This window comes from Zeus faber (genome assembly GCF_960531495.2).
Source record: "Zeus faber genome assembly, chromosome: 12".
Lineage (NCBI taxonomy): Eukaryota > Metazoa > Chordata > Actinopteri > Zeiformes > Zeidae > Zeus > Zeus faber.
In genome coordinates, this window is record NC_137196.1 from 21,878,299 (window position 1) to 21,900,738 (window position 22,440).

At 44.6% G+C, this 22,440-nt stretch overlaps 2 protein-coding genes across 4 annotated transcripts; one reads left to right on the top strand and one right to left on the bottom strand.

Moving 5' to 3' along the window:
- Positions 1-3,280: 3,280 nt before the first annotated feature.
- Positions 3,281-12,857, bottom strand: cpdp (CPD photolyase). Of its 2 annotated transcripts, none has more exons than XM_080010682.1 (10): positions 12,704-12,857; positions 12,177-12,450; positions 10,574-10,722; positions 10,209-10,391; positions 9,737-9,895; positions 8,910-9,108; positions 5,394-5,546; positions 4,987-5,108; positions 3,842-4,001; positions 3,281-3,748 (listed from the first exon to the last, which is right to left on the bottom strand). In XM_080010682.1, the coding sequence occupies exons 1-10, from the start codon at positions 12,788-12,790 to the stop codon at positions 3,600-3,602; spliced, it is 1,635 nt and encodes a 544-aa protein (XP_079866808.1). In that variant the 5' UTR covers positions 12,791-12,857; the 3' UTR covers positions 3,281-3,599. The 2 variants fall into 2 exon arrangements, with proteins under 2 accessions (XP_079866808.1, XP_079866809.1); XM_080010683.1 differs by having other exon boundaries at positions 12,177-12,514; positions 12,704-12,799.
- Positions 12,858-13,525: 668 nt separating this feature from the next.
- On the top strand, positions 13,526-21,789 carry LOC307237804 (UAP56-interacting factor-like). 2 transcript variants are annotated; one of them, XM_080010570.1, is made up of 9 exons: positions 13,526-13,715; positions 14,318-14,461; positions 14,554-14,717; positions 18,467-18,618; positions 19,412-19,511; positions 19,688-19,743; positions 20,495-20,569; positions 20,667-20,796; positions 21,182-21,789. In XM_080010570.1, the coding sequence occupies exons 1-9, from the start codon at positions 13,643-13,645 to the stop codon at positions 21,278-21,280; spliced, it is 993 nt and encodes a 330-aa protein (XP_079866696.1). In that variant the 5' UTR covers positions 13,526-13,642; the 3' UTR covers positions 21,281-21,789. The 2 variants fall into 2 exon arrangements, with proteins under 2 accessions (XP_079866696.1, XP_079866697.1); XM_080010571.1 differs by having other exon boundaries at positions 21,185-21,789.
- The last annotated feature ends 651 nt before the right edge of the window (positions 21,790-22,440 follow it).

Consider the following 22,440-nt stretch of genomic DNA (forward strand, 5'->3'; position numbering starts at 1 on the left):
CCATCGGCCTCAATTCATCCGGCGGCAGGAATGAAGAGCCTGCCGCCGCTTGTCCCATGTGTGAATAAGACGTGCGTGCGTGCACACATTGCTGCACAAACTGCAGAATTGATCTCAATTCACACAGAGCAGCAACAGAGAGGACAAGCTGCCAATGACAAAGTATCCTTTCAGGTTGCAAACCGCTTCACAATATTTACGATACTGGATTATTAACCACTATGTCACCTGATGCAGATACTATGACCAATTCTAAAAAACTAATAATAAAATCATAAATGTAGGTTTGGGAAAATACAAGGTCATACATTTTACAACAAATAAAAAAATACAATCATTGGTATATAGTCTGAAATAGTTATTATTATTATTATTATTATATGTTGGCAATTTTTTTTTCATTATGTATGAAGATAGCGCTTTTATTAAATATATATATTATTTCTTGACAACTCAACCCCTTCAGCACAAACATTTATATATATATATATATATATATATATATATATATATATATATATATACGTATTATTTTATTTTTGAGCTATTATCTGTATTTGCATATACACAGCGCCGCAGTACTACACAGTACTTTCCCTCTCTCTCTTATTCTCTCTCTCTCTCTCTCCTTCCACCGAGTCGTATTCCCTCATTAGAATATACGTTTAATTCGTGGATAATAGGAATTGAGAGAGCGCAGAAATCCATCCAGCTCCATGTCCATGTTTTGCCACATTTGGCTCCGAGCTTCGTTGTTTCTTTCCTTTCAGACTGTGGATATTTCCCAAAGTCTGTTAAGAACCGGTGTCACACTGTATTCTATAGATATATGTTGCATATATAAAAATACTATATTAGCCTTCTGACTGCCGTTTGTCCCTGCGGATAAGTTCAAATACCATGTTTGACATCTGGTCGTACATTTATTCACCCGTGGATGGTTCTTTAGTGCCACGCAGACTTCATTGAGGCATTAAAATTCCGTAATATTTACATTTGTCCGCTGGGCAGGGCCCAGGAGTCCACGGCGTTTAATTGCTTTTGCTCATTGTGGAGCTCATACATATCAACGCTGGTTGAGCTATTGCCAGCTCTGGGACACCAATGAGATAAATGTTTGTTTCCCCACCAGGGTTGGGATTAGCACGCACGCACACACACACACACACACACACGCGCACACACTAGCGGAATTCTTGATGCGCTGGTGGCTGCATAATTGGAGTCCATTAAAACCCTGCTACTATAAATGAGAGACCGCTACACAGTAAATGCAGGTTTCTGTTAATGAACTTGAGAAATGTTCTGTATTTAATGTAACAAGGAAGGACAATTAAGTGTGTGTTGTCTGACTCCAGCAGTAATCACGATAAAGAAATTGTTTATGGGTTTAAAGTCCAGTGAAGACATTGTGTTGCAGGTTTATAATTATATACTGTATATATATATATATATATATATACACACACACACACACAACCATCAGCCTCAATATAAAAACCACTGACAGGTGAAGTGAATAACATTGATCATCTCGTTCCAAAGGCACCTGTCAAGGGTGGGATGTGTGAGGAAGCAAGTGAACAGTCAGTTCTTGAAGTTGATGTGTTGGAAGCAGGAAAAATGGTCAAGTGTAAGGATCTGAGCCACTTTGACAAGGACCAAATTGTGATGCTAGACGACTGGGTCAGAGCATCTCCAAAACGGCAGGTCTTGTGGGGTGTTGCCGGTATGCAGTGGTTAGTACCTACTAAAAGTGGTCCAAGGAAGGACAACCGGTGAACCAGCGACAGGTTCATGGACGCCCAAGGCTCATTGATGCATGTGGGGAGTGAAGTCTAGCCCGTCTGGTTCGATCCCACAGAAGAGCTACTGTAGCACAAATTGGTGATAAAGTTAATGCTGCTATAAGTGTCAGAACACACAGTGCATCACAGCTTGCTGCGTATGGAGCTGTGTAGCTGCAGACCGGTCAGTGTGTCCATGCTGACCCCTGAGCACCAACGAAAGCACCTACAATGGACACGTGAGCGTCAGAACTGGACCATGGAGCAATGGAAGAAGCTGGCCCGGTCTGATGAATCACGTTTTCTTCTACATCATGTGGATGGGTGGGGTGAGGGTCAGATATGATGGAGCATCTGTGGGATGTGCTGGAGCATCAAGCCCGATCCACGGGGGCCCCACCTCACAACTTCCAAGACTAAAAGGATCTGCTGCTAACGTCTTGGTGCCAGATACCACAGGAAACCTTCTTGTGGAGAGCTGTTTTGGTGGAATGAGGGGAAGCTACACAATATTGGTGGTTATTAGCGGTGGTTTCAATATTGTGGCTGATCTGTGTTCATGAACAATCCTGTTTGATATGATAAAAAAATGGAGCAAAATTAATACAGTTCAAATGTAAGGCCATCTACATATATTTAAGCATAATGTCACCTCCTTTAACTCAGCCATGAGACTGGATTAACTAATTAGCACAAAGTTTGTTGCCTCCAGACTTTAAAGACAGACAGTTAAATTAAAAGCTGAAACTTAGCGCTTTCCTATTCCACTTAGCGAAGTGTTAGGAGGGCACGTTTTGAGCGGCACCATTTGCTTTTCAGTTAATCACGAAGGGAGGGAAAGGGCTTCCGCTTAATTACAAACTACATTTGCATTCAAGATGTGATATACTCCTTGCCAAATAACCATGATCAAAACACACGGTACATATTTCATCTGTTGTACATTTAAACATTAAACTGATTGGGAATTTCAGTTCGGACAGACGACTCAATTAAAATGACTATGATTATTGATTTAGCCCCCTTTGAGCTTTGGGCGTCCGGGCTCTTCTGCTCATTACTCCCGGCGAGGTGTACGGAATACATAGACGTGCTTAATGAGCTAGAAATATTGGAGTGATGAGCTTGAATCCCTGCTCACTGGATAGAAGAGTAGAGCCCAACAGGTGGATGCAGGAGCAGGTGGAGGGAGGGCGGCAAAGCAGGTGGGGCAAGAGGGGCTGCACGTCCGTCTAAGTAGGCCCCGCCCATCAGGGTGCGGTAGCGTGTGCCACTGGCCCCGCAAGCTGCTCCTCATTTAAAGAAACTAAGAACAGTTGTTTTTACAACCCGAGGGTCCGGGTTTGAATTTCCGAAAAGAGGTTTATAAAAAGGCAAAAACCAATGAAAGAGAAAGTTAAAGACAGCTTATATTTTAATGTAGTGTAAAAACAAAATGGCACACAGTTAAATGGTCAACGGTTCTGACATGTGGAGCCAAGCGGCTTCTGGGGGCGCTGATCAAGTAACTTTAAACTACAAAGGAAACAACAAAATAAACAAACAAACAGTAAATGCAGAAATATGCTCATAAAAAAAATGTATAAAAAAGTAATATAAGTGGGGACCATCGTGATTCCTGCAGATCAAACACAGACCCCGACGGAAGGAACATCTAACATTGTTTGCATGAACAACAATCACTTGAGTGTGGAGTGTTTTTCGAGTTCCCCGGGCTTCACAGAGTTTGTGTCACAGGACGAACGGTGGGAATGAAACCCAGAAGCACAACACTATCGAAATGCCGCAGCCGTCAAGCTGCAGAATTCCCACTTAAAGTGTTTTGGGACAGTACTTCTTCTCAAATTTGGCCACATCAAACTTGCGAAGGCAGCCTTTGTAGTTCATGTAGCGGATCTTCCCAAACACAGGTCTCTCTGCCCAGCCCTGGTCGTGGATCCCACATATGGACCACATGCATCCTGCACGGAGGGATACACTCGTTTCACAATTGATCTGGATTGAATCAGAGCTTCCTGAGAGGTTACGTGTATATAATTTGGCTTGTGACTCACCAACGAAGCCATTGGGGTCCTGGCCGTCCAGCGAGTAGCGGTCATTCAGGTACAGGGCGATGGACAGCGCCTCCTCTGGTGAGGAGGTCCACTCCAGAATCTTCTTTGCCCAGTACATCCTCAGGAAGCCGTGCATCTTCCCCTCAGTGACCATTTGGTACTACGGGAGACCGGGGGGGGGAGAGAGAGAGAGAGAGAGAGAGAATATAGTATTTTTCCTAGGTCTGTTTTTTTTTGGTCTTTTGTTGAGCATCCATTTTGGGATAATTTTTTCTTAAAGTTAATTTCCAATTTTTGGGTTTAGTGTATATTGCCATCTTTTTTCTTGTTTAGCAGTTCTTTAAGGATAATCTTTCTTGTTATTGTTCATTTTGGTTTCTGTACCGGCCTATTTGTTGTACATTTTTAGAAAATTGCATAATAAATACCAATTCTTTTCTATTTTGTTGTTGTTGGATCCCGGGCGTTTTAGACAACTTGTGGTAGAAGTTTGAGCCACATCGACCCATATTTGGAGCAGGAATAAATGAAAAAGCGTTGCAGAATGACTGAAGTTGTAGAACGTTGCCGTCAACAATTTACAACTTCTGGCCGGGTGGTGGAGCGGGGCGCTATGTGACATCATCATCCAATTCATTATACTATTATGTGCAGGTTGTGGCTCTCGCATTGGGGCCCTGTGTAGGCTCCATCGGTCTGCAGCGGTTGCTTCGTGCAGGATTTGTGCTGGTTCGAGACAACCTGACACAGCACCCAGCTCCTCGTTTAACATCTTTTTTGCCTCTTTTTGTAAATAAACGCATCCGTTTCGCATCTGACCCAGGGCCACGTCCCTCCATATTTTGCTGCATTTGAGCCAGTCCTAACATAGAGGCAGTAGAAAAAGACAACGTGTTCCATGGAAGTGGAAATTGTAACTGGGCTCGAATGACGCTGCGTTTCCTGGGAACTCGGAGAACTGTAATCCGTGACTAACTTGGACACCGTCCATTGCCGCCTGCAGCTATGATTAATTGTTGTTATTGTTTTTTTGATGACAGCTGCTGTAACGCTGTAACATCTATGTATCTGCATATCGCAAAGCATCGGGATGTTGCAGATGTACTGTATTCAGGGAAGAGGAGGAACTTGTTTCAAAGCTGTACCTGGGCCCCGTTCCACAGCTTGTCATGAGTCTTTGCTTCCTCCAACTCCTCGCGGGTGTAGAGGTACGGCCGTTCGTCCGTTGCATGATCTTTGAGAGTTTTCTGTGCCCACTCGTAAGCGCCTGGATTCCACAAAGATCACGATTCGAAAACAAAACACCAAATGCCAACGTAACGAAATTGTACGGTTTAAAAGGAACCAGTTATCAGTTGGTGTGTTTATCTGATGGATATTTCACGGAGGACAGCGATGGAGCTGAATAAACGTCAGTGAAAAGTGAAATTAAAAAAAAAAATGTAAACACAGCTAGGGTATGAAAACCAGCGGATTTAACTGGAAATCATTCATACAACAAACACTGGCAAATGAAGTTAAGTCTTGAATTTCCCTAAAGACTTCGACCAACCGTTTACGTTGTCGTAGTTGTCGTTGTAGAAGCAGAAATTGTCGGTGAGCTCCCGCCGAACGACCAGCTCCTCGATGAAAGCCGTGACGGACTCGCTGGCGTTTCCCCCGCTGCGCTTCACCTGCAGCGCCACCCGCTGGGCCGACAGGTGACCTGCGGGAAGGTAGTCGGAACAGAAAGAGGGGGAGGAAAAGGCAAAAAGGTGTTCATGGAGGCAGCTTCATATCGTACGAGCCGAATCGACCAAATCCCAGGGTCACCATAGCGACTGCGCCAACAGAGACACCCAACCTGTGGAACAAGGACTTAAAGGGAGGGAGCTGAAAGCAAACGATTTCAGGATTAATGAACGGCAAAAATTGCTGTAACAAATTATGATAAAAGACCAATAAGGGAAAAGACAAGGACATCTTCTCTAGGAGAAAAAAAATGAACACGTACTCACACGTAGGGATATAAATAAATAACAAAATAAATGTCATGCATCCATATGATCTCCATACACGTGTACACAATAGCTCAGAGACCTGGCAGCCCATATGCTCCATTACATGTAATTTCCTCACGGACAAAAAGGACAAATATTATATTACGAATGAACAGATTTATTTAAAAGCAGGTATACATTTAATCAGAGTCACAAGGTGTCTCCATTCGGTCTCCACAGAAGACTAACGTGCTCCTCATGCTTTCTTCTCCAAGGTAATCAGTCCTTCAGAAAGCTTAACAATTATAGTAGGATACGACTTTAAAAACGACCCCACTGTACTAGTCACCACACACATTTGATGTTACCCCTGAGGTTTCCATTAAAAAAAAAAGTATTTTAATTGTTTCTATTTTCGGGTTCTGGAAAGTTCAGACGACTTTGCATAAAAATCATCTGATCCCGCCGACAAAGGTACTTAATTTGGCCTTATTTTCTGTGTGCTGACTCTGTTTGAAAAGTCGAAGGCACCGCTGCCTCAAAAATAAAAAAATACAAAATACTTGAAAAATAAAACAACAAACAGATGAGCATGGTCTCAGTGATAACGGGAGGCTTAAAAACCATCAAGGGACGGTTCAAAAAGGGGAGCAAATCAACAACCTATTCTTCCTCTTCACGTCGACTTTTCTCAACCGGCAATCCTTTTAAATCCATCATCCTCGCCCTATTATAATCAGCCATCCTGCATCTGCGTCTCTCGCTCTAAACAGGGACGACACTTCAGCCCTTCTCTGATCAGAGATCCTGATTTCGAGAGATTCATTAAGGAAGAGTGGACAAGAGCGGAGTGGAAAATTATATCACATTCATTGCTTGAAAACCCACAAATTGCTAATTAACGAATTAAAACTTGAACACAAACCCAGAACAAAATAATAATAAATAATGAACTGGTAACACACCCAGGGTGAACAAACTCAAACTGAGTTACAAAATCAAAACTAAAACTCCAAATAGTAAAACAGAGTGTCAACAGACATCCTCCTCCAGTGACAATAACAGCATTGAATATAAGAACAGATCTGGCAAAAAGAAAAAAAAAAAAAATCGAATTAACTTCAACGCAACAGAGAAAAATAACAGCAAATATGGGAACATTGTCCAATCACCACAAGATATAAATGACAAATTATATAAATAAAATCACACATTTCTGGAGGCAATCCCTACTCAAATGTTTCTCCGCAAACTTAAAATCGGCCAAAACTACCCAAAGACGTCTCTGATTCACCACTAATTTCCGGACGCTCTCAGTACGATTCCCAGCGACAGATTATTTCTCTATTAAATTCCTTTTCTGACAAGAACTCTTCATATTATTCATTAGAAAGACAACTGAAATAAAAAAACAAAAAACAAAAAAATCAAACTTTTCCATGAAAAGAAAGATATTCTGCCAATAATGTCAGAAGACTTTTTCCCATTAAATCAATATATCATAACAAAACAAAAAACAACAACAAAGACTATAAATGTTTCTTGAGGTGCTGAGAAAGGCATTTGAGGAGGTCAAGTGAACCTTTATATTCAATGCACAAGGGTCGTTCATAAAATTCTTTCCGTCACTGCAAATAAGGGAACATCACAAAGAGCGACTCCACACCTGACAAGGACGTCCACTCCCCCCGCTCAGTTTGCGAGCTTTATCGAGCCGCTGGTTACCGCGATTCACCAAAACAATAAAAACCAAAAGGAATTCATTCTGCTAAACCCTGACGACACCCAGGTGAATCTTTATGCTTTATGCACTTATCTACCTTGGAGACCCAGCAAGCCTATTCCAAGTGATAATCACATAAACATCCTCTCAGAGCTCTCACACTACACTACATCAGAAGTACGTCCATTCTCAAAGGAGTCACGGATCTCTGCATTCCCAGAACCGCACTTCAAATTCTCCACGGGTAACATCAGGTTTGGGAGCAGGCGTGGGATCACCGCCTGGCTGCCAGAGCCGTTCCCACTTCACTCTGCTATGAGGTTAAAATGAAGGACGGTTCTAAACAATGGAATAACCTCACTCTCGCCCTAATGGGCCAGATTTGCAACCGTTAAGATGGAGATTTTACCCCAATTCACTCATCTATTTTGAAGTACAGGTACTCCTCACTTAACGACCCAGTTCCGTTCCTAGGACCAGGTTGCTAAGCGAATTGGTCGATAAGTGAGTACTAGTGTTATTTCACGGTAAGGGGGTGTGGCTATTGAGAACGCTAGTGTAGTGAATACTGACACACTGAGGGAACGAGACCGAGAACGGTGACGAGGTGAGATGTATTCAGTATATATAATATTTAAAGTATATAGAGTGTATACAGTATATACAGTGTATATTGTTTTATATAGTGTTTATAGTGTATACAGTGTATATAGTATATACAGTTTGTATAGTATATATGGGGTTATTTCATGGTAAGGGGGCGTGGCGATTGCAAATGCTAGTGTAGTGAATACTGACAGACTGTCAGTATCTCAGGAACGAGACTGAGAACGAGATGTACACAGTATAAATAGTATATATAGTATATAAAGTGTATATAGTTATATATAGTGTATACAGTGTATCTAGTGTATACGGTGTATAAAGTATATATAGTACAGACTATATACCGTGTATATAGTCTATACAGTGTATATAGTATACATAGTGTATACAGTATAAAGGGTGATGCTTGATGAGATGCTTGACACTGTGGTGTTGTAGCAGCGTACAACACAGACCGGTCAGAGAGCTGGTCCTAAGTCTGAACGGTGGTTAAAAGGGGAGGTGGTTAAGTGAGGAGTACCTGTACTCCAATAAAGCCAACAGCCAAATGGCTTCAATCCTACGACTCCATCACATCTCACTATTGCTGCCATTGAAGAGAAAGTAAATAAAGAACAGCGTTTTAATGAATAGTTCTTCCTTGGATTCATGATTTCAATGCCCTCAGCCTTGGAAACAAGTTTCCCAGAGTTGACGTGACTATGTTCCAGAGATGAGTTGACTTTTTTTTTTTTTTTTTGGAGCTCTCTCCTCTACTGACCGAAGCGGATCCAGGGCGAGAGCTGGCTGAGGGCGGCGGAGTTCGGGTCGTTGCGGTGTGCGGCAAAGTCTTTGAGGCGCAGGTCGACGAAGGACTCCAGCATCGCCGTCCCGGCGGCCGAGCCGGGCCGGGCCCACTCCACCTCCCCCACCGTTCTGTCCAGCTGCAGCGAGGCCAGCGCTCTGGCCCAGTCCACCGGCTGCGAGGGCAAGACAGACAACGCGCAAAAAAAAAAGAAAAAAATGATTTTGAAAAGGTCACGGATGACAGATCGCTGGAATCAGCTGTAACACCCTCTAGCGTGGAGTCAGATGGGATTTCTTTTGAGCGCTTGACAAACTGAAAGGAGCTTCCTGACAATACAGCGCTGAGTGCGCCGGGCTGACGGCGGACCAACAGATATAACAGATCTGTGAAAATGTTTCAAATTTCGTTGGTTTGGAAACGCAGGGTTTGTGGCACTCAATATCACCATACCAGCGCCGGAGTGCCTCATCTCTCCAGGTACCTCGGCTTAGAATTCGCAAGGGAATTTTTGTTCAGAAAAATGGTCACGTAGCTCTCTCGTTGTGGGAGAGGCTCGTTCTTATTTTTAAGCAGCATGTGATCTTTAATTAGAATCAGAATCGTCTTTATTGCCAAGTTAGTTTATACGAACAAGGAATTTGTCTTGGTGTTCGGTGCGTACATGAAACATAAATGCAAAACAATAAGAAAAATCTAAGTTAAATATATGTCAAATAAGGCCAATTTCGTTGTTTTTTTTTGTTTTTTTAAATAAAGCTGTACAGTGGTATATCCGGTGAGATCGTACACGAGCGACTCACCTTCGCGGCCCTACTGGCACTGTGGGGGTGTTTGTCGACCGGGGGAAAGTCGGTGAGGAACTCTGGGAGGAGCTTGGTGATCTTCCCCCTGATTGTCCTTGCAGCGTATTCCAGCTTGTCCGATGCCACCCAGCACGGCACAACATTATGGGCGTCCACCTACGACAGGTAAATCAAATTCCCCTTTAGACGGAAGGTGGTGCTACCAAAGACACATCATGGACACAATTCAAGACGTTCATTTTTCATTCATTCGCCTGCATTACAAAAAGATGTGTGACCATCATCGGGGCTATAAGATGGGCAGAAATCATTTTTTACCCCCCCTTATGAAAATGTAATGTACCTTAATAACATGTGATTTATTTTGTTTTTTTTGTGGTTTAATGTGTCTGAAAAGCGCTATACGAATCAAATGTATTGTTATTATAATTATTAATAATAATTAAAATCACAACTGCGTAATATCTACCTGGATAAGAGGGATATCCTCGGGAAGGCTCTTTTTGACATCCTCTAACCCCTTGCGAGCGCCCCTGAGCGGGGAGAAGTCTGTCACCACGGCCCCCAGACCTCGGTCGTTTACGAAGCCGGGCAGCACGTCAGCCGCTGCGCCGCGGAGCAGGTGGAACTGGATGTCTAATGTTTTACATTCCTGTGGAGTAGGCACAGAGTACGAGTGTTAAGCAGTGCAAGCATTAAAACATCGACGTGCAGGAAATGCTGCTGCGTCTGGTTTACAAATTAGTCAGCCAGTCCAAAAAAAAAAACAAAAAAAAACGACACAGTCATGTGTTGAATGTGAATGTGCGGAAGGCGATATTATTGGGGGAGTACCTTGGCAACTTCTTCTAGACCTTTCAGCAAAAAACTATAGTGCCTGAGCGTGGACAACTCGGATTTCGGGACAAAAAGACAAACGCAAACGTGCAGGGACAGATTCTCTTGTACAGCAAGCTGCTGTGCGTGTATCAGTGCCCAGTTGTCTGCAAGACAGGGAAAGAAAGACAAGAACATTTAAACAGCCAAGAATTTTCCAGCAGCGGTTGAAGCCAATTTTACAGCCTGTCCACGGACCATGGCGGCTGACACGGACGACTGGTTACTACCGCTGGGGGGCACTGGAGCTAGTGGGCCGGACCAGTTAGTGAGTGGTCTGTGGAGTGGGCCCCAAATGTCTTGCTGCAGCTGTACTGTCTGTTGTCCGGACTAATATCTGTTCTACATGTTTTGTGTAATTGTATGAAATTTATTTTGGTAAGTTGGTTTTGTCCTACAAGCAGGTGGGAAGCTTGTCTTGGCTTTTTCAGTTTCTGTGCCACACACACACACACACACACACACACACGCACGCACGCTTTGTGACATCCAGGGTGTCTATGGTTTGTGACACGCCAGGACTTCTACTCTGTGAGGCAAGTACTGTAGGTAAGTTAAGGTAAGTTTCATTCAGGAGGATTTAAATGTATATTTAATACAATAGACCATTAATTCTATTATATAATTATAGAACTCAGAATTGCAAGTATGGTGCCGCCCCTTGCGGCCGCCTGCGCGAGCACCTCGTGTCGATTACGCACATTTTAGTGTTTTTAGAGCTTATTGTGCGTAATCACTGGATGTCATGACATTTCACTGCATATACAGTCTGTATGACCGTGTGTGACAAATAACCTCTTCAACTTAAAATACAACCATTCCACTGCAAATTCAAGATATCTTGTATTATTTTTGAACTGAACTATCACACCAACCTCAAAACAATAACCTACATATAATCTAGGCCTCGTCGACAACAGAATATATAATTCATAGACAAGATATTGTGATTTGTGGTGTTTGTCTCCGTCAACAAAAACAAAAGTGTAGCACGCAGCGTTTAGGACCACTGAGCAAAGGGTCCAGACCACAAGGATGAGAGGCTGCTCACCTCCAGGTCCCAGCTCAGAACTAAATAAAGAATTTATAAAAAAACAAATAATAATAATGTCTGGTGTACAGATGGGGTCACTGTCTACATTACAAATGTATATCTGGTATTGTATTATTAATATATCTATAGAAAGATGTCCATCCAGGATGTATTTTGGAGGCACACACATTATTAGATCTCTCGATCTACACAAACAACCGCGCTACCAAAATGCGCTCATTTGAATGGCAGTCGACGGCGCGATCTGGCAGCCGAACACATCTGGTGCGTAGGGCAACGGACCTACCACAAAAACCAACCCGCAGCCCCACTCACTCACTGGTGCGGGCCACTATCTTCAGCGTCCCCTGCTGGTAGTAGCCGGTGGGTCGCGTTACCCCCCCCCCCCCCCCGCGGTCCGCGGACAGACCCCACAAAGACAAATTCCATTCATTCTTGATTGATTTTATTTCTTCTTGTTTGTTTTTGATTTGTAATTATTTGTCTATTACTGGTTCCGGTGTTTACCTTGAACCCGGTGGTCCCTGGTCATCCAGCACAGCACGCCGCCCGAGCCCGGCCGGACTCCGCGCGAGTCGGACACGAAACGCAGGCGCTTTCGGTTACATTTCGCGCCCGTTTGCGCCGCTCTCCGCTCGGCCAGCTCGTTCTGCAGCCACCCCTCCGCCGCCCCGTCCCGCCGGGCCTCCTTCGCGGGGGCCAGCTTCTGCCGCTTGGCACCCCCCGGGGCTCCGCCGCCGGCGCTGGATGCTTTGCGTCTCCCCGTCGACATGATTACCTCCTGGGGGGGGGTATCGAAAAAGAGAGAAGAGACTCCTATGTTCGGCTGGAGAGCTTCAGTGCGCCTGGAATTAAATCAATAACATGCATTATTATTATTATTATTGCAAAGACATGTGGAATTATTTAAATGAAGACACATACACAGCGCATACAAAACGGCAGCTGCACATGGTCACCGTAAAACAGCTGAAACTTCGGTCTAAAGAACCCAAGGAGCGGGTGGACTGAGACGGGACCAACGCGCCACTCACCCCGTACGACGCGCCGCAGCAAGACCGGGCGAGAGCGGCCCACTCTGGGGTTTTTATCGACGAAAATAAACGCACGGTGCGCGGCATGCAACCGGGTCGGCGAAGCCCGAAGCCCGAACCCTGAACCCCGAACCCTGAACCCTGAACCCCGTCCTCAGAGGCAAACCCTCCTGCTCCGCAAACACGTGCGAGAGAAGCTTTTGTAACCCGTGTGGGGGGTTTTGGAGGGGGGGGGGGGGGGTGTTGGCGCACTACATTGCCCACAATGCTACGCGGTACCCCACCATGCAATGCGCCGCGCCGGGCCCGGTGCGGGGCGTTGCGTTTGCTGCGTCCCGCTGGAAGTTAAATCGGAAACAGCGGTTCCTGTTTGGGAAATGTGCCTGGGAACGACCATATAAGTCGGGTGTTTCGGGGCCGATCGCTCGGGCCCGGGTTTTTGCCGAGATAACAGTCTTGCCGCCACAGCAACATGGCGGCACACCGTTAATGGTGAACGCACACAGTCGCATGGTTTTTCATTTGAAATACATGGTTTACTTCGATCCAAATTACTCCGTATATTCCGTGTTACGCCGATGTAATTGTTGTAGCTTGTAATATGGGCGTCTCCATTTTCCCCGAACGGCAACTGATCACATTTGGCTTGGAGGTGGGCTCTATTGTCTCGGAATTTCCGATTTCCGACCTCCGTTGGAACGCCGCATTTCTGTGCGCGCCGCGTACGTCGCACTACAGTACCCACAAGGCAAAGCTCCCGGCCGGGCCTGCGCAGTAGCGTCTGGGTGAAACAGGAAGGGGGCTGCTCGCCTGTGGCGCTCGCACCGCCCGGAGAGCGAAAGCAAACGCGGCTTCCCGAAACGAAGCGCCCTCCAGCTGGACGACGCCATTATTCACCGTATTTTCTTTCTTTTTTTTGTATTGTCCTGTGCTTAAAGTATGAGCAAAAGTGCGTTTGTGCCCGGGCGAGGGAAGAAGCAGGCGGTTCCCGATAAGGTCGACATGTCATTAGGTAAGCTAAGGCCTCGGTACGCACGCAGCCAAGCTAATGTTTCTGTTTCTAGTGCGGGGTGACAGCACCAAACATAAACACGTGTCGTTGAAAGGATATAATTATGAATAGATTATGATCAGGGCTCGGCGATATATCGATGTGGTGTCCCGATATAAGTATGTCGTCATGTCGGGATCGTGAGCTCATGTGTTGATTTTAAGCCTGCATTACAGCAATTGCCTATTTTTGTTTATTCTATAAAGCAAAAAAAAAAAAGTATTTTTATTCATATTACTTTCTAAAGTATCGAGCTATCTAATGCACTTTTCTGAACTGCAGTGTTGTCATTGTTCTAATCAACACTGCTACCTGCTCGATTGTAATATCCACATTACTAGTGGTTGTTTCTCAAGTATTTATTTTGAAGCACAAACAGTCATCCCCCAAAATGTTGCCAAATTACTGATACCGAGGCACTTGTCGAAACACATCTTGACATTTGATGTTGTCAAATATCGCCCCGCCCAAGTCGTAATTTCATATTAAATAGAAAGTGGGTCTTGCGGGAGTTTTGCCTTGGTTGCAATGCTTATGTTTTCGTGTTTTTCTGACTCGAACAGATGACATTATTCGTCTGAACAGAAGAGAGCAGCAGTCGAGGAAAAGGCAGGCCGCCGGCAACAGGCCCGTTCTGAGAAAAGGTCGCTTGGCCCAGAGAAAGCCAAGCAACGCCGCGCTGAGGGCCGCAGGACCGGTACAAAGAGGTGTGCAGAGAGACAATGTACTGGCCATTCAAACTCCTCTTTTGGTGCCCAAATGGCCTACAATTCCGAAAAATGTGCGGTTTCCATTGCAGGAGGCGGTGCATTACGAGGTGGCATGTCCAAGTTAAGAAGCAGGAGGATCCTTCCCCAAACGGGTCGACGACGGGGTCAAGGAGTCGCTGGTGGATTTGCAGCTCGGAGGCCGGTGTCCCTTCAGAAAGGACTCATCCCAGTCAACAGAACGGCATACAATCAGGTTGTACAGGAGAGATGCATGTATTTACTAGGACGCTAATGTAGGGGTAGGGCTTTCAAACGATGGTTCGATATTGGAATGCTATTAGAATTGTAAAAAAAAAAAAAAGACATTTGAATCCGAAAATTAACATTAGAAAGAAAAATGCAGTGTTTCAGCCGAAACGTATTATTTCTTATATAACTGTTGTGTGTAGAGTCCACATACAGTACATACTCTCTGTGGGCGCAAGTGAATGAGCTTTGTCCGTGCGTGGATAAGGGGAGTAGCCACAGGCGTCACTGGATTTCCAAACGGCCATTACAGATAAATTGACCCGTTTTATCTGCAGAGATATGCGGCCGAGTAACATCTCGCAGGGGTCCGGAGTTAAAAGATTTCATGCGCAAGCAAGAATAAACACATCGAGGAAAAAAAACACATTTTATTTGCTTTGTTTGGAGAAAAGACCACCCTACCCCCGCCCCCCCCTACACACACACACACACACACACACACACATTTTAAAATTGTTATAGATATTCAAATATATTCAAACTTATGGTGTTTTTTCAGAAGAATTTTCTGACGTTGAACAGCCCTTGTGGGTGGCCTTCGTCAGCATAGACTCTAAAGATGTGATTGGAACTGGCGGACTAGGATTAGGCCGGGACCTTCCAGTCGGCTGTGACAATGAAAGCTAGCTGCCAATACGTATTGTTTTTTTCAGTATTACAGTTCTTTAAACGTGTACGTGTTTTAAAATACATAACTGAATTATGTGTCCTGCTGAACAGTAACAATGTTCTCTTTTGAGTAGCTCGAATGTTAACGCAGCTGAAGCGGTCGTTTTGCTTACAGAGGCAAATGCAGATCCAGAACAAAAACAAAATGTGTCGAGAGTACTCATCTTACCATACCCATTTCTCTCAAGGGATAGCGTAATCTATTTATGCATGTACCGCTTCAATATACAACCCACTAGGGTACATTTGTGTGTTTTGCGAACCACTTTTGCTGATCGGGCTCTGATAAATCTCCCGCTCCTCGCCTCCTTAATCTCCAGCTCGGTTTGGCCTGAGACAATTCTTTGCAACCATCATGCAGAAAAAAAAATTCAAAGCATATCCAAAAGCATAACCTGGCTCGAAGCGAGTTGGACCTGTCCAAGGATCTCTCCTCTGAAGGGGTGCACTGGTGGTGGAGTAGTAATCGAGCTTCTGATTGGCTGAGTATGACGTCACCTCTTGTGACACGAAAGCCACTTGGTTTCACCGAAAGCGAGGACTATCCCACAAAACCAACACCGCACGTTATTTCACCCGGATGTGACACAGAGAAGCAACGCGTGTCATTGTCGGCAGGTCACAGGTTCATTATTTGCCGAGTTAAATTCTCGAGGAGACGGACCGTTTAATTTGCAAAATGAAAGGACAAAAGTCGCGAAAAAAAACAGTCACAGATTGCAGATATATTGGTCCAATCGCTCGAGCCTATGTATCACTCACCGCATACTGTAGGGCAGTGGTCGGGAACCTTTTAGGCTGGGAGAGCCATAAAAGCCAAATATTTCAAAATGTTTTTCCTTGTGAGCCATATAATATTTAATAAAATTGAATACAACTTAATGCGTGCATTTTTTAACAAGGCATACATTTTAACGTATAACACATCTCTTGAGTACTTAAAAAAGCGCTATATATAATACATTTCTCTTTATTCTTCTTAATATTGTTATACAGTAGCTAACCAATAATAAATGAAATACTTTTTACCATTAATGCGACTTCTGGTGCTGCAGGGTTTTGCTGGTGGCCTTGTAGTCTGGTTCATACGTAGTGAGGTTAAGCTTCATGCTGCGCTGAGGCTTCCATCGCTTCAACGTGGGCGTAGGTTGCTCTCAATGTCTCTCAGATGCCAGAAAGACTGCTCACCTGCGTATGTAGCGCTAAAACATGGTCAATACGGCAATACTCACACACTGCTTTGTGTGGTATGTGACGGGAAGCTCGTTCCGAGTTTTAAGAATCAGCTGGTCTTCAGGTTCAAGTTCAAGAGATTATTTGTCACATACATATTGAAGTTTTTTCCATTTCTGTCCACTTGTCTTCACTTGCCAGCTCTGCTCGCTGTCGCGCAATTCTTTCCAACTCTCCATTCAGTGACTTGAACTTACTTATCCACATGTCTGAAGCCTTCAGGTCAGAAACTTCCAGCTCAAAGTCTCCGATGCAGACCCTGGGGATGCATGTCAGGTTGGCTTTGAAAATGACACAGAGTAATTATTTATTACTTGTTAATTGTGATGAAAAATTTTAGCTCATAATTGTCTGCGAGCCATAATTGGCTCACGTGCCATAGGTTCCCGACTCCTGCTTCAGGGTCACATTTTGAAATTTGACATTTTTTCGGTTTCCCATGACATGAAAGTGTAGAATCAGCTTCAAAACAAGGCATCACTGATGGGAATTCAGCAAAATATTTTGATCGATTGTGGATTTGGAGGATGGCGACACCCCTACAAAACACACATTTAGAAAGCACAGTCGGTGCTTTGAATGTTTAGATTTGGACAGTGCCGTACTCCTTAAGTTAAATAGTGTTCAATGTGTTTTACTGAAATAATGTTTGAATCCTTAATTTATAAAAATATTGGAAAATGCGTAATTCAACCTAATCCTTGGATCTCGAGGTCTGTTCTGTTGTTTTTTTCCCACCAAGTCCATGCTAACTATTCTAGCATGACCCCTGTATTACATGTACTCTGTAACTTCTTAACATACCCATTTCCTGCCTCTATTCTTATATATTAATGGTGATAATTATAATAATGGATATAATTAATATATTTATTATATAACTAATTCAACAAATGAGTTTTAAGAAAGTGGCCCGTCTCAGATTGCTCAAGTGATCACCCACTCATCGCCGTTCAGCCACCTATCCCAGAATGCAAATGGCTGGGAAGACCGACTCATTTTTAGGAGAAGAGGGGTTGATGTGTCAAGTGGCCAACTGAAACCTTTCCTGCGGAATGGGGCAATCTATTCATTGCTCTTGTCTAGAATCTTGATCAATAACATTCTGAATGTTTGTTTAAAAAAAGTTTTGACACTCTGCAGTGACGCTCTGCTTCTTGCTGCTGGTGGTGCCGGTGCATGTCATGTCTTTGGCATTATCACAGAATCCTCATCCTCTGAGAGAGGATGGTGACACGCAACAATAACATTTCAAGCAGTTATTTCATCAAATCCGTTTCACATTCCGACTTCGCGTCGCACGCGATACAGAAGGATGATGTTGATCCGGGTGTTTGCATCAAAGGGGTAAGGTTGGTGAGGGACTTTTTCCCCCCCTGTCACATGCTGGTGGATCAAGTAGCCTTGAGCTTTTAAAATTGATCCAATATTTAGAAATCAAACTCGGTCTAGGAAACAAGTTGAGATATAGAAAACAACTTGAGGAACATGAATCTGCTATGACCTCTTTTTTTTTTTTTTAGAGAGATTTTTAAACAGGAATCATTTGGTGTTTTTCTCACGTGGAGCCAAAAGCGGGCGGCCCCCGAAACGCGCTTGGGCGAGCATGTGGCGGGACGCGCTCTGCCCATTATTTCTCACTGAGCCATGAAATGGAAGCCATCCCTCCTTCATCTGTGAATCTGCAGAAGCAGCCACGGCAGCAGAGGACACAAAGACAGCCGGCTCGGCTTTGAACAGTGTTGATGCGTGCGGCTGTACTGAAGCTCTGCCTCTCCACCTCCCGTCCAGAGAACAGGACAGAAGGCGAGGCCTTTCTTTCAGCACGGCGACGCCCAGTACAAGAGGCCGGAGGTTCAGCGGAGACCGTACCGACAGGCAGAGCAGCAACGAAACCAGCGCACGGCCGCGCCAGTCAGGAGGCCGTTTCAGCTACGGAGACGGTGAGTCAGTTATCAATTAATGCAGACGATAACAAACCACCAATAAACCTGAACCCCGTCTCCCCCCCTCCCCCCACAGTCATACACACAGAGCATTACACTACTTTTTTTATGGCAAACTACTATAAAATGTTATTTATTTATTTCAATTGTTACCGTGGCCCAAAAACCACGATACATACCAAGTGCCTCATACATAGTTTGAGCCAACTAGCACATCGGACATTGTCGGAGCTGTACAGTTAAAGGAGAAATAGACAACTTCTTTTTGGGCTTTTATTTATCATTATGAAGTAAATGTTGATCGCACAGGCTGTAGAATAATGACACCATCCGCATTTAGATTGGTTCCCTATAAGCCCCCATATCACCAAGCAATTCGTACAATTCTGAAAATGATTGTTTTACGGCAGTGCGTCACAGGAAGAGCGTCAACCCCACAGAAAATGTCCTTCAAATCATCCCTTTTATTTAGATTTAACAGTGGACCAATTTCGGTTCATAAGATATGCTCGATAGCTTTCGCGTGGGGGAAAAGGGTCACGATATCAGTTTTACTTGTTTCATTTCAGACTAAGTTTAGGGAGGGGAAGCGGTTTGGTCCTTTTCGAAGTAAGACTTTGAATACACAAGGAGCTATGGTGCTAATTATCACGTTTGTTTTCCTGCGGTTTTGTTGCTGGCAAATCTTCTTGGCCCGTCCCCGCTGCCTGGCACTGGGATCCGGGGCGGGGTGTACCGTCGCCTCTAAATGAATTGTCCCGGCGCTTGTTTCCGTTTTCCCGCCCGGCAGACCCCCGCCCCCCGTCCACCCCGCCCACCCCGCTCAGCCCGTCCAGCAGGCCCAGAGGGAGGCGCGGCAGGCCACCTTCCTCTTCCGCAGGGGCCTGAAGGTAAAGAACCTCCAAGACTCTTGTCGCAGCTTCTTATTCTGCGGGGTGTGTGGTCACACGCTGTTCCTCCGTCCACCCCGGGCTCAAGTGTAGGCATGACCTGTTTTTTGTTTTGTCCCCCCCCCCCCCCCCCCCCAAAAAAGCTCCTTGTGACTCATCCTCTTTGCACGACGCAGGTTCACACCCAGGTGCAGAAGCCAAATCCACGTGGCGGTCCGGCCAGAACTCGCCAGTGAGTATTCCTAGACATTAACGGCTATTAATACTTGTGCGTCACAGCGTAGGAGTGTCTGAGTGAACGAGCGAGGCTGAGCGGGTTGAGAAGGGGAAGCGCGAGTGGGCGCCCAAATACCGAGCACCAGAGGGACGTGGAAACCGCCCCCCCCCCCCCGCGCGCACACACCGGCAACAGCTGCTCGTTGCTCACGATGGGTCGAACATACGACTCGTTCAGCTGTTGCCGGTTTTCCAACTGGGAAAGTCTTGGGGCTTGTTTGGAGGTTTTCAATGATTTGGACCTATTCCAGGTTGAGAAACGGGCCACGCAGCTTCCCAATCTTGAATAGTTTATTATTATTATCCCCCCCCCCCCCCAGTCTTGGAGAGGCGGGCAGTTGTGGCAATCAAATGTGCCTCAAGGGCCCCTGTGATTTGATCCATGCTGTCTGTAGAGTCCCAACAGGACTGGAGAAAATGTATCCGTCTAAAATGTCATTTTGCTGTAGATAGTAAAATCAAATTGCCGTCTTTGGCCCCAGGTAAGAATGATTATTTTGAGCCGATCATAAATCCACCCACTGTGTGTGTGTGTGTGTGTGTGTGTGTGTGTGTGTGTGTGTGTGTGTGTGTGTGTGTGTGTGTGTGTGTGTGTGTGTGTGTGTGTGTGTGTGTGTGTGTGTGTGTGTGTGTGTGTGTGTGTGTGTGTGTGTGTGTGCACGCGCTCATATCCACGTCTGACTGTAAGATCTCTACTTCTCCACCAGGTGGCGCACCCAAGCTAACAGCAGCGGCATCTTGACCGTTTCCATCGACAACCCCACGGCCAGAACGCAACCAGAGTAAATACCGTTGGACTGCGTGACATTTTGAAAACAATATGTCGCACAGGGATTTAGGATAAGGACGTGTTTTTTCTTTGTTTGACTTCACCCGCAGGCCTCCCACAGCTTGGTCCTTGCACCCGCCCCCGCCCGCCGCCGTGGCCCCCATCAAGACGGAGACTGTGGAGAAGAAACCGCCGAAGGGAGTCCCTCTGCAGTTCGACATCAACAGCGTCGGGAAACCGGTGAGGGCTCTGACGAATGCGATGCGGCAAAATTTTAAAAGGCGCACCACGTCAAATCCAACTGAGGAGGTGTCTGGAGTATTTAAAAAATGTGTGTACTCAAGTAGACCCCAACTTAAAGTACTGGTGCTGTATAATTACTCAAATGGATTGTGAACATGAGTACGCTTGAGTTCAGTTTATTTTTAAAATCCCTACAATCCTTCCAAATTCTCTAGACTTGTCATTTTGCTTTCTTTTCACACGTCTGTTTCAGGGAATATGTTGAAGTGTTTTAAAAAATAAAATGTTTTCCATGGATTTGAAATGGACAGAATGATCCTTGAGGCTTGTGTTATTGAATCCGTTTGAGAATTGTTTCCCCCCCCCCCCTTTCCAAAAACAGCAGACGGCGATGACCTTAAACGAGCGATTTCGCATCTTGAAGGATCAGCGCGTCGCCACCCAGAACAACAAAGGAAGTCGCTTTGTCACCGTGAGCTAGCGAGCGGCGGCAGGAGGAGGAGGAGGAGGACGAGCGGCCTGTGGAAGGCTTCCTGAAACCCCCGAAACCCTCTTTTCTGGCCCACTGACTTGGGATTGATTTTAAACAGAGGAAGGTCCGCCATAAGGGGGGGGACTGGAATCGGAGGACAAAGTGCACAACTCCCCAGCCAGGACAGCCCCCCATCCCCGGTCGCAGGGATCCGATGAATACAGTGTTTGGTTCTTAATGTTCCCTAATCCATATTGATGCTGTGTTAACGTCTTGTTTTACGATCCTGTGCTGGGATTCAACGGACCCCCCCGCCCCCGCCCCCGCCCCGCCCTCTATTTTTAGAAGTGTTGACTTAAAAAAACAAAACAAAAAAAAAACGACTATTATTTTTGGAACGAGGACTGCTCTACAGTTGAGTTGGAAGGAATATTTTCCTCACACGTTTTTGACATTTTTAAAAGTTTTTATTATTTTTTTATTTTATTTTTTTTGTAAGGTTTGTCCAAATAAACAAATACCACACTGTAATTCACTTTTTTAAAATGTAGTGTTTTTAAAATGTAGTGTTTTTAAAATGTAGTGTCTTTAAAATGTAGTGTTTTTAATTTCACTGTCGCTCGGCGCTGGTCTTTTAAGTTGTTTCACGATCACACTGCGCCATCTAATGGCCAAATTCCAATAGTTCCTGTTTTTTTGCCAAATAGTTAAAGTAATAATTTAATTTAAAGTATAAAAAAAATAATACAGCTCAAGAAATTATTATTCCATAATTATAATTATTCCATTCAAAATAGTCCTGTCCTATTGTCTTTTTTTTTTAATTTTTTTTACAAATACAGACCTATTTAATATTGACAATGACATTTGAGTTCCATTAACTATGGATGTGTCTATTAGGGGGCTGTTTTGGAAGCCCTGTCGTTGTATAATCAGGGTTAGCTTTAACTGATCCAGAATGAATTAGATAAGAAAATCAAAATGAATGACTAATGCTAATCAGACTGTGAAAGTGTTACCACTAAACACGTGACACTTTTGAATCTCAATATTACTTTTACTTAAACACACAAGTCAATGTAACAAAACTATCGGTACATGAATTTCACCCATTTTAGATGAACGAAATGGCTACGAAGGTTTTGTACATTTCTTCATTTACTCTCTGT

Excerpts from the sequence above, each read along its gene's own strand:
- cpdp (XM_080010682.1), bottom strand. The coding sequence starts at position 12,790 with ATGCCGCGCACCGTGCGTTTATTTTCGTCGATAAAAACCCCAGAGTGG. Across the intron at positions 10,723-12,176 it reads CAGGGACCACCGGGTTCAAG|ACAACTGGGCACTGATACAC; the intron begins GTAAACACCGGA and ends CCTGTCTTGCAG. Across the intron at positions 5,547-8,909 it reads CTCGCCCTGGATCCGCTTCG|GTCACCTGTCGGCCCAGCGG; the intron begins GTCAGTAGAGGA and ends ACCTTCCCGCAG.
- LOC307237804 (XM_080010570.1), top strand. The coding sequence starts at position 13,643 with ATGAGCAAAAGTGCGTTTGTGCCCGGGCGAGGGAAGAAGCAGGCGGTT. Across the intron at positions 14,718-18,466 it reads ACAGAACGGCATACAATCAG|AGAACAGGACAGAAGGCGAG; the intron begins GTTGTACAGGAG and ends CCTCCCGTCCAG. Across the intron at positions 20,797-21,181 it reads TCAACAGCGTCGGGAAACCG|CAGACGGCGATGACCTTAAA; the intron begins GTGAGGGCTCTG and ends TTCCAAAAACAG.